At 38.3% G+C, this 16,372-nt stretch overlaps 1 protein-coding gene across 2 annotated transcripts in view; it reads left to right on the forward strand.

Annotated features, from left to right (window-relative positions):
- ELP3 (elongator acetyltransferase complex subunit 3) overlaps positions 1-16,372 on the forward strand; it is a 97,794-nt gene that overhangs the window by 22,460 nt on the left and 58,962 nt on the right. For both annotated transcript variants that reach the window (XM_019032525.4, XM_019032528.4), the window contains one exon: positions 13,647-13,808. In XM_019032525.4, the coding sequence (XP_018888070.1) occupies positions 13,647-13,808 (162 nt within the window). The remainder of the gene's footprint in view (positions 1-13,646; positions 13,809-16,372) is intronic.

The following is a 16,372-nucleotide window of genomic DNA, read 5'->3' on the forward strand; positions in this document are numbered from 1 at the left end:
GCACATCATCAGAGCTTGAAGATCTTGGAAGGAATATGGCCTGTTTTTCCTTGCCCTCCTTCCCTACCACCCTCAGGCTTTTCTCTGGCTTCTCTTTTATATGGGGTGAGGGTTTCATACAGCTAATTATAAGGTTGTTCAAATAGTGCCACCTCTTAAGATTTTTTGTGTAGGACCAAATTTTGGATAGACCTAAGAGTGGTTTTTATTACCCTGTAAGTAAAGCAGTTCTTAGCACATAGTAAGCACAAGTAAATGTGTGAATGAATTTTGAATGAACAGTTAGCTAATGACCTGGGTAGGGTTGCCTCTTGGAATTGGGAGCAGCCACATCTTTTTGTGCCCTCGCTACTCCCCCTACCCCCTTAACTTCCTTTGTTCTCCTTGGGTTTGTAAAAGTGAAAAGAAGAGAGGAGCTTTTTCGTAAAATTTAATACCAAGGGTAGCTCAAAGAGCCCATGTGAAAGGTTTGGAAGCTGGGAGAGTTTGTGTGGACAGCAGCCCACTTCTGTTTGATTGACTCTAGGGAATGCAACAGGTGAATTCTGTGTCCGCGAATCTGGACCTGTAGCATTGTGATTTCTTCGTCTTACAGGGGCTTTAGTAATAGAGGAGATGGCGACTGCATTGTTACTGCTCGTTCAAAACTGATCAAGAGGCTGGGCGTAGTGGCTCACGCCTGTAATCCCAGCCCTTTGGGAGGCCAAGGCGGGCAGATAGCTTGAGGCCAGGAGTTCGAGACCAGCCTGACCAACATGGTGAAACTTCTTCTCTACTAAAAATGTAAAAATTAGCTGGGCATGGAGTCTGGTGCCTCTAGTCCCAGCTACTTGGGAGGCCAAGGCACAGAAACACTTGAACCCAGGAGGCAGAGGTTGCAGTGAGCCAAGATTGTACTACTGCACTCCAGCCTGGGCGACAGAGTGAGACTGTGTCTCAAAAAACAAACAACAACAAAAAACTGATCATTAATATGAGTCATACTTAGTAAATGCTGAAGTCTTGAAACTTTAGAGGAGTAATGATATCGTCCAGCTAATTACTCTTAATAATACTGAAAAATCAAACTATACCTTAGATAAAATGTGATTGAGGAAAAACAACCTTTATTAGTTCAAAGCCAGGCGACGGGGATGGCAGCAGAAGGTTCTCTCAGAGGATTGCTGACCACAGTTCATTCAGCTCTGAAAATTCCCTGGCAGGGACATCTGTGAAGATAAGTTTTTCTATGCAAGCTTATATACTTCTGTGCTCATTTCTTGGACCTTAATATGTAAGGTCTTCTTATCTTGAAGACCTTACATATTAAGTGGAATTGAGCTGTAAATATCTTAGACTTGCCTCTCTCCCCCATAAAAATTTGCCACTAAGCTTTTCATCTCCTACAGTTTGGGTCCCCTGAGGTATATGAAGCAGGCTAACTAAGATCTGCATAGTGAACTTTTAATATGTATCTAGTTTGACATTTTCATCAATTGAAAGTAAAAATTTTGCTTTATTCTTGGTGTAACATTTTATTTTTGCAGAAATGTTCTAGTGCTAATGGTGCTTGAATGTAAGTTTTCCATCATTGGGTTGAAAATAGGGTTGTCTAGTCCAGTGAGCTCAGTGCAGATCATGATGTGTTTGTAGAAAAAGCCCTGTGGAAGAGAAAGCCTCTTTCAGTAATATTCTAGGCAGTGCCAGTGTTGTTTTGTTTCTGTTCTTGAATTTACCTCAAGAGGGCAACAAACACTTTATTTTCAGATAAAAATTTATATATGATTTGGGTCTTCATTGCAACACATCTCATGAATGCCTCTTGAGAAGTAATGAAAGTACAATCTGGGAGCCACAAAACCATCCATAAATTACACTGAATTTTGCCAACACACACTTTAAATGTTTTGCTCTTTTCTCTTAGTCTCTATATTTTTATGAGATAATCTGGAAAAAAAAAAAGACCTGATTTGTGGCGTGTTGTTGCTTTGTTAAGGTAAAGTTTTACTACAAACGCCTCATAATAGAGTTTGTATTTGTTTTGAGGGAAACTTTGTATTTGAGGAAATAATAGTCTAGTTTGTGCTATAGAACTAGAGACAGAAAGTATTTTCAAGTGTTGGCATAATTGTGAAATAAAAAGCAGCCCAGAGAAGTTGTGGTTTTGACATAATGTGACCCTCGGAAATGTTTGGATTTGACCTTGCCCTTCTCTCTCATCCTGCCTAGAGTGTATGCTTGAAAACTGGTTGGTTTGCACAGCGTAGCCCACCACTCTTAGATGTAAGGTGATGAACTTCATGTTTATTTTACTTTTGTTTTTGCTTGCTGACTACATAGATGTAAACTGACTTTCATTAGCTTATCAGGGTTTTTTAAAGATTAATTTTAAATTAGGTTAAAAATGATATATTGTGACCTATGAGTCAGCAAGCAGCATTTAAGGTTAACAGTCTGTTCACGTTAGGGTCAAGTTTTACTGCTGTGTTGGCTCAGGTGTCCCTGCTATGTTTTCATATGTTGAACCTCATTAAAGTTTTGCTTCTTAAAAGAATAGGAGTTAAGGTAAAGAAAAGCCCCAGCAAGCAGAGCCTGGTTATTATTTATGGCAAACTAGTAGCAAGCAGTGTGTTATATATATTCTCGTGGATGGAAAAATTGGAAAATTGAGTGAACAGAGAGTTCAAGGACAAAACAGGTATGGCTTTTGTGAAGGCTCATTAAATCAAGCAAAGTGCTAATCACTCAGTACTATCAGCTGGACTGAGATTCTTCAGTAGTCTCCAGAGAGCAACAATTACTGGTGACTGTCATCGTGTAACAATCAGGCTCTGGAGATGAAAAAGACCGGTAGTGGGATCTGAGTCACCCATTCACTAGAATGCAAATGTTGCCAAATAACTCCAACAACCTTTTAAAATAGTTTTATTCCTTTTTAATCAGCTTTGCCCAGAAGCAGTTTTACATTCAATCTTTAATGCTCCTTGGCTGTTTTCACAAGATGCAATTTAAAGGGTAGTTACCCATTAAAAAGTGAGTGAGTCATACTTTCTCCCTGTGGAATTTTAAATTCATTTCCCGTTCCTTCCTCTTCCCCCACCCCATTAATGACTTTAGATCCTCCAACTATGTTCTTACCTGTCTTAGAAAAGCTGAAGTGCTAGGTAATGCTAGGTACCAGGCCCAGAAGACAATTTCGTAGACTTGTACAGCTGCAACGGAAGCAAAAGGAACCTACAGAGACCTGAGAGTGAGTGACTGTGGCCCTGCTGCCCTGGGCGTCATTTCTGGCAGGCCTCAGGACCTTCTGCATTTCTGGGCTTTGACGCTGACACTGCTTATCTCTCACTTTTTCTATTGACCATTTTACTTTCTCTTTTGGTCACCCAGATTTCCATACATGGTGACCAGGATCCTTAACATTGGCCAGAGAACGTAGGATACAATCTTAGTCACTTTAAGAGAGTTGATACGGTTTTTCTTTCAGCATTTTATTTGAAACAAAAATTAAACAGTTTTTAGTGAGCATCCACATACCCATCACCTAGATTCTACGATACTTGCTTTATCACATATCTATCAGTTCCACTATCCATTCATCAGTGTCTCTCGCGTGTGCTTGCGCTGTCTTTTTTGATGAATTTCATAGTAAGTTGTATGCTTCAGTACACTTCTCCTGGGATACTTCATCATGCATATCACTGACTAGTGTTCACTGTCTGCAGTGTTTTTCTTTCGAAGTAAATTTACATACAGTACAAAACAACTTGTGGCGTTTTATATATATATATATATGAACACATAGATTAAGTATACCATTTGATTATTTTTGACAAATGCATATACCTGTGCTACAAAGTCCTATTAAGATACAGAATGTCACCGTCATCCCAGAAAGTTGCCACATCCCACTTGCCAGTAAATCCTCCCCTGCGCCTCCCAGAGGCAGCCATTCTTCTGATTTTTTTCCCCATCACAGATTAGTTTTGTCTCTTCTAGAACTTCATATAAATGGAACCATATAGCATACACTTGTAGGCCTCTCTCACTGAGCATAGTATTTTGAGATTTATCCATGTGTTGGGTGATTCATTAGTTGTTACCTATTTAGTGCTGAGTAGTATTCCATTGTATGCAGAGATCACAGTTTGTTTACCATCCTTCTATTGATAGACGCCTGAGCTGTTTTGTTTGTGGCCATTATGAATAAAACTTCAGCGTACATTCTTGTATAAGTCTTTTTGTGGCTATATGTATTTATTTCTCTTGGGGGAATAAATAGACATAGAATTGCTATGTAAGTTTAGTTTTACAAGAAACTGCCAGTCATTTTCCCAAAATGGCTCTACTATTTGTACTCCCACCAATAATGTATGAACATTTGGTTGTACCACATCTTCACCAACATATGGTGTAGTCACTCTTTAATTTTAGCCATTCTAGTGGGCGTATAACGGTATCTCGTGGTTTTAGTTTGCTTTTGCCTGATGACTAATGATGTTGAACACTTTTTTAGTATGTGCTTATGCTATTTGAGTATATTTCCTTTGTGAAGTATCTATTAAAATCTTTTGCCCATTTTTGATTGGGTGGTTATATATCCTAGCTGCCAGTCCTTTGTCAGCTCTATATTTTGCAAACATGAAAACCCAGTCTGTAGTTTGGCTGTTTGTTATGTTAATGATATCGTTTAGCCAAAGTTTTTAATTTTGATAAAGTAGAAATTAGCAGTTGTTTTCTTTCATGGTTATTGCTTTTCTGTATTGTCTGTAATAAACCATTGCACGTTCCCAAGGCACAAAGATATTCTCCTGTGTTTTCTTCTAATTACAGGTTTGAGCTTTCACTTACAGGTTTATGTTCCATCTTGAATTAATTCTTATGTGTAGTATGAGGTGGGCATCAAGGTTCCTTTTTCCCCATATAGACATCTAGTTGCTTTAACATCACTTCTTTAAAGATTTTCCTTCCCTATTCGGATTATATCACACCTTTGTTAAAAATCGAAGGACTCAGTAAATGTGGGCTGGGCTCTTTTCTGTTTCATCAATCTGTTTTTCAATCCTTATGCCAGTGCTACACTGTTTTGATTACTGTGGCTTTTTAGTGTATCTGGAAGTCAAGTAATGTGAGTCTTCTAACTTTGTAATTGTTTTTCAAAATTGCTTTAGAAATTCTAGGTCCTTTGCATTTCTATGTAAAATTTAGAATCAGCTGGCCAATGCTCTATTAAAAAGTATAATGGATTTAGAATTGTGTTAAAACTATAGAACAAATGGAAAGAATTGACAATTTATTGCTTCTTGCAATTCATGAACATAGTCTATCTCCTTGTATACTTAGGTTTTTAAATTCTCTTAGCAATCTTCATTGTTGAGATTGTATAAGCCTTTTGTAAACAAATTTTTTCAAAATATTTGTATGTGTTTTGGTGCTACAGTAAATGAAATGCAAATTTCATTTTTAAATTTTATTATTATTTTTTGAATCGGAGTCTCGCTCTGTCGCCCAGGCTGGAATGCAGTGATGTGATCTCAGCTCACTGCAACCTGTACCTTCTGGGCTCAAGACATTCTCCTGCCTCAGCCTCCTGAGTAGCTGGGATTATAGGCATCCACCATCATGCCTGGCTAATTTTTGTATTTTTAGTAGAGATGGGGTTTCACCATGTTGGCCAGGCTGGTCTCAAACTCCCGGCCTCAGGTGATCCGCCCACTTCGGCCTCCCAAAGTGCTGGGATTACAGGCGTGAGCCACCACGCCCAGCCATAAATTTCATTTTTTCAAATTTTTGCTGCTAATATATATACATACGGTTGATTTTTATATATTAATGTTATGTCATAAGACCTTACTAAATTCACTACTTAATTCTAAAAGCTATTTTTGTAAATCCTTCAATATTTACTTCCTAAACAATCATGTCATCTGCAAATACAGTGCATTTTACTTTTCCCTTTTGGATTTGTATGCTTTTCTTTCTCTTGCCTTACTGCACTGCCTAGAACCTTTCGTACAGTGTTAAACAGAAGTGGTAAGAGTGGGCGTCTCTGTCTTGTTCCCAGTGATACAGGGAAAACATTTTTATTTCAGTATTAAGTGCAGTGTTGCCTGTGGGTTTTTTATAGTTACATGTATTAGATTGAATAAGTTTATTGAAAGGGTTTATCATTAACTCATTTGTCTGATGCTTTCTCTGCATCTATTTAAATGGTCATGATTTTCCTCCTTTATTGTGGTAATATGGATCATTTTGATTTTTTTTAACATTAAACCTCACATTCCTAGGATAAACCCTGTTGTATCATCATCTTTACATATTGTTGGATTCAACTTGCTAATACTTTGTAGAGGATTTTTGTGTCTATGTTCATACAGGGTGGTGGTCTGTAATTTTCTTTTTTATAATTTTGTTGTCAGGTATTCGTTGTTGGTATTAGTGTAACGCAGGCTTCACAAAACAAGTAAGGATGTGTTGTTCCCTCCCCTGTTTTCTGAAAGTGTTCATGTAACATGAATATGATTTCTTCCATAAACGTTTGCTAGAACTCACCAGTGAAACTATCTAGGGCTGGAATTTTCTTTATGGGAGGGTTTTAGATCATAATTCAGTTCATTTAATAGATATAGAGCTATTCATATTTTCTGTTTCATCTGTGTCCATTTTAATAAGTTACGTTTTTCAAGGAATTTGTCTGTTTCATTCATTTTGTCAAACATTTTGGTATTACGTTGCCTTATTAGGCTTTTAACGTCTGTGGAATCTTAGTGATCACCCCTGTTTCAACTCTGATACTCATCATCTGTGTTTTCTCTTTTTTTCTTGTTTACCCGAGTTAGGGGTTTATCAATTTTGTTGTTCTTTTCAAAGAAGTAGCTTTTGGTTTTATTTCCTCTACTCTGTAGACTTCTGCTTTTATTTTTATTCTACTTTCTTTCCGTTTAATTGCTCTTCTTTTTCTAGTGATTTAATAAGGTATAAAAGCTTGGCCAGGCGCAATGGCTCACGCCTGTAATCCCAGCACTTTGGGAGGTGAGGTGGGCGGATCACCTGAGGTCAGGAGTTCGAGACCAGCCTGGCCAACATGGCAAAACCCCGTTTCTACTAAAAATACAAAAGTTAGCCATGTGTGGTGGCACGCACCTGTAATCCCAGCTACTGGGGAAGCTGAGGCAGGAGAATCGCTTGAACCTGGGAGGCAGAGGTTGCAGTGAGCCAAGATCACGCCACTGCGCTCCAGGCTGGATAACAGAGTGAGACTCCTTCTCAAAAAAAGAGAAAAAAAGCTTGGCCATCATTTTAGACATTTTCCTCAAAGCACTGCTTTAGCTGAATCCCACACATTTTGATATGTTGTATTTTAATTATTATTCAATTCAAAATATTTCTTCATACCCTTTATATATATGTATTTGATCCACGGAATGTATAGGAATGGGGTGTTTAATTTCCAAATTTCCAGACAATGAGGTTTTTCTTGATATCTTATTAATTTCTAATTTATTTTCATTTTGGCCAGAGAACCTACTCTGTATAATTTTGGTGTTTTAAAATTTATTGAGACTTGTTTTATGGCCCAGCATATGTGGTCTCTCTTGGTGAACATGCCATGTGTGTTTGTAAAGAATGTGTGTTCTCAGTTGCTGGGTGTCATGTTCTATAAATATCAGTTAAACCAAGATGGTTGGTAGTAGTGTTCAGGTAAATTTTGTTTTTTATTCTTTTGTAGTTCTGTCAATTGCTAAGAGATTGAAATCTCCAAGTATGATTGAGGAACTCTCTACATCTCTCTTCATTTATATTGATTTTTACTGAATGTATTTTGTAAATCTATTATTAGGTACATACACATCTATGATTGCTGTGTTTTCCTGATGTATGAGCTTTTCAACATTGTGAAATTACCTCTTTATCATCATGAGATGTCCTTCCGCATCCCTGGTCTTGCAGTTTACTTGGTGTTAATTTAGCCGTCACAGCCTCATGTGCTTACTGTTTGCCCTGTGTATTATCCTTTTCCATACATTTGCTTTCCACCCATATGTTTCTTTATCTTGAAAATGCATTTCTTTAGACAGAAGTCTACAGTAATTGGGTCTTTTTTTTTTTATCCATTTTGCTCGTGTGTGCCTTTTAATTGGAGTGTTTAGTCTGTTAACATTTGATGTAATTATTGATACATCAGTTTAAGCTGATGGTTTGATTTATATCTGCCAGTTTAATCATCTCCTCACTTTGGTTTTCAGTAGCCAAGAATAATAGTTGTAATGAATACTATTATGGTCTAATTCTTTATAATGTATTTTTTCTATATCCTTTAATAGGGAATATCTTCTTAAGAGAAAGGGAGAGGACTCCTTATATCTAGTACAATGCCTTAAGCATAGAATTCTGGTACTTAATAAATGCTAAGTGAATGCGGTGGAAAGAACTGTCCCTTAAGAATCAGGAGACATAGTCTCCAGACTTATTTATATTATTATTTTGCATTATTACCTGGTTTAATCCACTTATTTTGTGTGTGTGATTTAGTTTCCTCATCTATAAAAATGAGGAGGTTTAGGACTATATTATCTCTAAAATTACACCTTTCTGTCATCTATGATTTGAAGCTTTCTAATGAAGAGAATTTTTATCTAAAAGATATGTTCACAAGTTATTCTTCATTTAGCAACCACTTTCTGACAACCATTTTCTATAATGTTTTTATGTATATAACCCTTAAATTTCAATGTGGATATAATATTAAAAGAATGCAATATCTGTGATTCTTTTTTTCTTTTCTATTAATAATGTGTTGCTGCTGGTTCTTTAGCTACACGAGGGGACTACAAAATGATAGTTTTTGTCAGCCATGAAAAAAATCAAACCTCAAACAAAATGTTACAAGCTGTTTTTATATATCTTAAGCCCTGCCAGCTAATGTGATAGGGCACAAGGGTCTTTGATTAGTCTGTAAGCTGCAGTGCCACCAGGTTGGTTTTTCATAGGTAGTACTCATTTTTAAATCAAAATTCTGTTGTTACTTCATTTTGTGTTGGGCAGTGGTTAATTTATAGAACCTCGTGACATAACCACCAATATCGAGGAAGTAGACTTGACTACCATCTCAAAAAAAGATTGGGGGTAATAGTTATTTTTAAATCCTCAAGCACATCAAACATCCAACTCATTTAAGTCTAGAGCATCACTAGCAGAGCATTGGGCAGAACTTCAAATTTTATTGAGGTATTTTCAAGATAGGGTAATAGTTAAGAAGAGGAATTTGTTTATGGTGCTGCTGCCAAGGAGTTACACCAATAACTCAAGGTGTTATCAACAATTCAAACAAATCTGGCTGTTCAAAGAAGTGGGTAAACTCCACTGACTTGTTTTGGGACCGTAGATGGAGAAGAGATTGTATGTTGTGACTAACGAAAATGAATATTTCATCTCTGTACCATTTTTTACTGTGCAATTTGGTTTGAACAGGTTGAGTATGAGGTTGCAGCATGTCCACACAGGGAATATTCTGTAAGCCATTCAGCAACTTGAGCCTTGAGTTCTTGTGAGAGTTTAAGCAAGACTAGACTCAGGCACATCCAGTTGCAGTAAGGACAGAGGTTTTGAAAGAGGAGCTGCCACGAATTATTTGTAATGAGAGGTGCCCACCTCTTTGATACCACAGCTTCTTGGAGTGAAACAAAAGATAGTTTCCAGAAGATAATGAAGAGACTTTAAAATCAGTGTGCTATCTTCCTTCCATCAGTGTCCCCCTGGTTGGGCCCTTAGTGCAAGGAGACAGTAATAATAGATAGTGCTTCTGTCAAAAGGTCGCTTTCTTCTTTCCAGAAATAGTAACATGCTTCCAAAGAAATAATCTAAATCTATTTATATTTCTGCCACTTCTAGCTTTTTGTTCTGTAGTCGTTTCTTTTTTTTTTTCTGTATGTCTTATCCCCCCAGCTAGATTGTTAAGCATGTCTGGGACAGGAACTATTACATTTTTACTTTCTGAAGAATACCTGGCCTACTGCTAGGCAGCTTCTAAGGTTAACTTTTTGCAAGAGGAAAGATAAGCGGTAGATGTATCTGGAGGCTGCTGTTGGAGTGAAGAGAGACCTCCTGTGTTCCCAGTTATGCCTAATTCATTTATTCCTTCTTCAAATTTGTAATTTTTTTTTAATCAACAGAGAATTTTTAGTGTTGAAGCCTTTTAGCCTCTAGACATGTTTGAGCCTGCTGGCTTTCAGGAGCTTCCTGTCCAGATGGAGAGACAGACATAACCACAAATAACAAGGCAGACTACTTGTAGTGTGGGCACGGTGCTTGGGAATGGGAGCACTGAGATCTCACTGGGGGTGGAGGGGTTCTGGGAAGATGTCATTAGGGGAGAAATGTATTGGAGCTCTGTTTTGAAGGCTGGTAGCCTTTGGTTTTTGTTTGCTTTTAAATTCCTGGGTTATTGTCCCATTTCTCTTCACCCCTGCTCCACAATTTTTAAAAATTCTGTCAACATAAGGTTTTGACTTAAGCTATGCTTCACAGAGAACATAGCATCTTTTATAGCTGGTGCCACTCCTATGGCATACAGAAAAGCGTAGGATTCAACATAACCCCACAGTGTTGAGCTGTACAGGCTTAAAATGAACCTGTAATACCACAAAAAGAGCAGTGAAATTGGAATCAGAGGATCCCTTTTGAGTCTTGGCCTTGTCTCTCGAGAAGTTGACAGAGTTGCTGCATGCTGAAGAACTTGTAGCCCCCAAAGAGGTATGGGAGTTGAACTAGGTACTGAAGGAGAGCCATGCTTTTGGATGGCTGTCTAAGTGGCACATACTGTTGGATAGCTACCTAAATGATACAGGGGGATCATATTAATACCAGGCCATAAAATGTCAGCACAGATTGGTTGAAAGCCTGTATGCGCATATTTGCATATTAAAGAACAGTTATGTTGATATATTTACATCTCTGTTAAATGAAGAATCAGATTTAGTGAGATGTAGGATTAGATATAGTATTATCAAAAAATTTTCATGAGAATACAGTAAGCCTATGGGAAAAATTCATTGTTTTGTCATTCAAATTTGATACAAATTCTGTTTAATTGCTTTTCAGATGAAAATACAATTCTGGAAAGAGGAAATATAGTGAAAGCCTTTTTATAAATATAAAATATTTTTTCAAAACTTGAGTTGTTTTTTTCTTCCTCCATTTCTGTTGCTGCAAAAGGTAATGACATTTCCCGCCTGAGGAAAAACATTTTTGAAATGGAGTTAAATTATTGTTTGAGAATAAGGTTTCCTTCTGTGGCCTGTACTATATTCTGATGACTTATAAAGAGACCTTGTGCAGCAGTGTCCTCTGTATGTCCTTGGTGGGGCCTTTGACACTCTGCAATAGGAAGACTAGCTAATAAATTTTCTCTTCCCTCTACACAAATTCCCATTTGTGCAATTGCCTCCCCTCTAGTTTTTCCCAGTGATGTAAGCTACTATTATGCCACCACGCTTGCTAACTTAATGGTATCACTTTTAAGAAATACTGCAGGTTTTTTAAAAATACCAATTGGAATGCCTCATTCTAGGATATTCTCATTTACTTTTAAAAACGTAATCATTTAGAGCTTTTTGCTTTCTGGGGTTTTTTGGTATTTTTTTTCAACCTTTGTATGGTGTGCTTTCTCCATAATATATGAATATTTATTTTTATTTGAAAAATGTTTTCCCTCAAACCCAATAATTGATGCTGGAGGAAGGTGTGTTACGTCTCTCCTGTGGCATCATGTACTCCTGTTACTGCGTGCCTTAGTACCCACCTGTTTAAGAGGCACAGGACCTGATGATTCTGTTGTTTCAGAGAAGCCAAATTAGTTTGAATCCTGTCTTAGGCAAGATTTGATAAGATCTGAGCCCTTTTTCTGTCTCATAGTTCATCTTTTAGTGACTTTGAACTAGTTGTTTACCTTTAGTCCTGTTGCCTGTGGTAATCCTACCTAAAACCTCGTGGAATACAGAAATAAACAATGCAAAAGAGTTCAAATGTCCAGAATGAAAGATTTGAGAATTTGTTCTCTAGATTGGTGATTCTTAGCTTTCTTAATTATTATTGGCAATAAATAAGTCCGTTTTTATTGACAATTAAGAGTGAGAGAGTGAACCTCATGGAATTAGTACAAAAATTACAGAAATTTTATGATTTTTACTTTTCAGTAAAGAGCAATGAACTTCTTCAGAAAGAAGGAAAATAAATGGGAAATTTTTTTTTTAAAGGCTTCTCTCATCCTCCCCCCAAAATTGAGAACATTGTAGAAGGGTGCACTAAGAAGAATGATGGGGTTCTAAGAATTGAGAGATGTTGGCTGGGCACAGTGGCTCATGCCCGTAATCCCAGCACTTTGGGGGGCCGAAGCAGGTGGATCATTTGAGGTCAGGAGTTCGAGACCAGCCTGGCCAACATAGTGAAACCCCGTCTCTACTAAAAATACAAAAAAATTAGCTGGGTGTGGTGGCACGTGCCTGTAATCCTAGCTACTCGGGAGGCTGAAGCACAAGAAATGCCTGAACCCAGGAGGTGGAGGTTGCAGTGAGCCAAGATCGCGCCACTGTACTACAGCCTGGGCAACACAGTGAAACTCCGAATCAAAAAAAAAAAAAAAATTGAGAGATGTTGAAAAGCAGAGAAGTCTGGGGTGGGTCCACGCTGAGTTGTCTAAGCAGTGTGGTAACTGGAATACAGAGCAAGGACTTTGAAGTCAGGTGGACTCAACTTCAGATCCTGACTCCGATTTTATTAGCTCTGTGCCCTTGAACACGCTGTTTACTCCCTTTCAGCTTCAGTTTCATCACTTGTGAAATGGAGGTAATAGGACACACTTCATAGAGCTACTGGGAGGATTCAGTACTAGAGTGTGTGGCACAGAGCTTGGCACACAACAGCCTCTGTAAATGTGAGCTCCTGTCGCCTCACTTCACTAGCCCTGCTAGCAAGAGACTTACTTCTCTGCCTCTTTGGCCAGCATTAAGGCCACTAACTCAGACAGCATGAATCTAAAGTGGTGCTCGCTACTCTGATACGTGATTTTTGTAAAAGACAAAAATGATTGGTAATTTTGTAAATCATTGCTAAGATTAATAGACTAGGTGAAAAGGCTTTTGTGTATATAGAAGACATTTCATCTAAAATATTCCTATAATCATTACATATGCCCTCCCCCCTTTTTTTCTTTCATTTAAAATGACTCAAAAATATAGAGTGGGAAATAAATAATGTAGATGGTTTTCACTTATGTGAAAAATGGTTGCTAGGAATTGAAAAATAGGTTTTCACAGTTGAAATCACTGCTTTCAAGGAGATTATGGTTGCAGCTTACTGCAGGAGAATAATAATGATAATGATGATAATAACATTACTATGCTAGCTCAGTCACGTCAATCCTATGAGGTGTAGACAGTATATTATCCTCATTTTGCAGTTAAAGGAACCGAAGCACAGAGGTTAATAGCATCCTCATGTGCATAGTTAGGAAGTAGCAGAGCCAGGATTTGAACTCAGGCAGCCTGGCTCCAGAGCCTACACTCTTTACCACTATCTCATACTAGGAGGACAGAGAGAAGGCAGTTTTTTGAGACGGAGTAATGTCTTAAAAGCTGCAACAGGTTAATTATTTTAGATTTGCTCTACAGGTATTCTGAGAGAAGCCTCACAAAGTGTATTGGAATTACTATTGAAACCAGACCAGATTACTGCATGAAGCGACATTTAAGTGACATGTTGACCTATGGCTGCACAAGGCTGGAGATTGGGGTGCAGAGTGTTTATGAAGATGTGGCTAGAGACACCAACAGGTAAGATGGTGGCAGGTGATCTTGCACAAGTCTTCCTCCAACTTCACCATTTTCTCTACATTCATACCCAGCCTTTCTTCCTTCTGACCACTCTTAGGGAAAGAAGTATGGGTATTCCTCCTTTTCAGAGTTCTTTCTTCTGTCTGTGTTCTTAATTCCATCCCCTCTTTCCCTCATTTTCAGTCTTTCTCTAGTGGGTCTTTTCCAGCAGCCTGTAAACACGCTCATCTCTCTCCCTCTTCTTGTCCTAAGCAGCCTTGTCCATATGGAAAGCAGGGGAGAGGACTCGGGGTTAGTAGTTTAAAGCAGGAGAGAAGGCCAAGAACAAAGAAAAGAGTTTGAATAAAAAGGACATCAGGGTAATGTTTAAGAGATTCATTTTTGTGGAGCAAATACCAACTAGCAAAAAGTTTGGTGATGCCATGGTTGTAAACTTTGAGAAATTTGGGAGTGCAAGGAAAGAAGGAAGTAAGAGTTGTTAGAGCTTTATTATGTTCCCTCTAGAAGTATATCTTTTAGTTGAAAAGAAAATACCCGTGAAAGGTTAACTGTATAAGGAACTTCACAGTTAATTGCTAAATTAGTGGAGTAGGGGAGACAATTGAGAGTTTATTAGACAGCTGAGATGATTGACCGAGAATTCTAACAGTGGGCTTTGGAGGAAGGATGTGTTGAGTTGGATGTTAAAGGCCCCTTTATTCTGTAGGATTTGGGTAGGTGTGATTGGTGTTGTGCCAGGAGAAGGAAGCAAAGGGGAACTAGGGAAACAAGCACTGATCAGCATCTTAGAAACAACCAAGAGGAATGCCAGGCCGAGGAGGATGGAATTTTCCCTTAAGGAATAGAGATCTGTTGAATATTTTTTAGCATGGGGAAGAATCTCATGGATATCATGTTTAATTAAGAAAGAGTAACCGAATAGGATGCTCTTATGTGGGAAAAGGCTTCAACCAGGGAAACTGTGGAGTGCTGTAGCCTTCAAGGGCTGTGCTAGAGAGACAGCTGTGCAGATGGAGGGGAAGGGGAAGCTTTCTGAAGAATACGACATCTGAGTTGGGACTTCATGGAAGAGTCTGAGTTGGTCAGGTGCAGAAGAGGAAGATTGAGGCAGAAAGAAAATAATGAACTCCTGGAGATGGGAGTGCATAGCACATTTGAGGAATTTGGAGTGGCTTAGTTTGATTAGAATGTGAAATAGGAGAGTGATAAGAGGTGAGGCTGAAAAGCAGGCAGAGGGGCTGATTATTAGGGCCTGAGGAGTCAGCCCAGGGAGGCTGGACATTAATCTAATGGAGCAAGCCACCAGCAGGCATAAAGCTACAATGTGATGGAGCATATCTGCAGCTTAGAAAGATCGCTTACAGTGTAAGGGGCAGTCAGAGAAGAGCAAGTTGGAAGGGAGATCGGGTACGAGGCTGTTACAGAAATTAAGCAGGAAATACTGATGTCCTGGAAAGAAGTGAATGGTGGTGATTGGTGACTGATTGGAAGTGAGGATAAGAGAGAATGGGAAGTCAAGGAGGCTTGGAGAGAATATGGGTTTCATTTGGCTACACTGAGTTTCAGATACCTGTAGAACAGCCAAGTGAAGGTTTGCTTTAGAGCAGGGCTAGGCAATAGACAGTTCAGCAGTGATCAAAATGTTCTGTGCCTGCAACTGAGTTTTCCATTTTAATTCTTCTAAATATAAATTTTAATAACCACATGTGCCTAGTGGCTGTCATTTTAAATAGTGCTGCTTTAAAGTATTGGTTATTTGGGTTTGGAATTCAGGAGAGAGGCCTGGCCTTGTCCTAGGAATTGGGAAGTCATCAGCAAAAAGACATTAGAAATTGAAGCCATGGAAATGGTTGGAGCATTCTGAGAGAGTGAGATGGAGTCTGTGGTTTCTAGGATCCTTCTGCCGTGAATGGGAACACCTTGGTGGCAGAAGGATAGCCACAAGACTTCAGTTTAGTTGCCCAAAACTATTATTAGGACTTGTTTCCTGCTGGATTGGCTCTAGAATGCCAAGTTAAGATGATTTATCCATGTGACCCCAAATGACTCTGCCTTCTCACTAAGTCATTCTCTCTTTCTACTATTATTTAAGGATCCTCCAAACCCACCAGTGAAATCTATTTTATATCGTAGGTTTCACTCTTCCTCCCTGTCTACAAATAATTTCACAAGATCTTTAAAGGAAAGAACATAGCAGCTTGCTGCTTCTGCATGGTTTTGAGCTCATTTTAATTTTTAATACAGGTATTTACATTGATAAGCTTATTTTGACTGGTGAGGCTAAACCAAATAATTTTAATACACATTAACTTTTGCCATCCCAATGCTTTTCTTTCAAGACTTTAAGTAGATGTGTAAGAGAATTTCTGAGAAATATCTCAGAAATAAAATTATTTACTTCCAGGCCTCCTGAGAGGTGGGGATGTAAAAAATGACTTTCTGAGATGTCTTTTCCCCCAGCCATATGATTTTGGTTATGGAACTTCTGTTACCTGTCTCAGAGATTGTTTTCCCCTTGTTCCTTGTGTTAACTTTGTCACCCATTTATTTGTGTAACAGATGTT

Source organism: Gorilla gorilla, chromosome 7, assembly GCF_029281585.2.
Source record: "Gorilla gorilla gorilla isolate KB3781 chromosome 7, NHGRI_mGorGor1-v2.1_pri, whole genome shotgun sequence".
In the NCBI taxonomy this organism is placed as follows: Eukaryota; Metazoa; Chordata; class Mammalia; order Primates; family Hominidae; genus Gorilla; species Gorilla gorilla.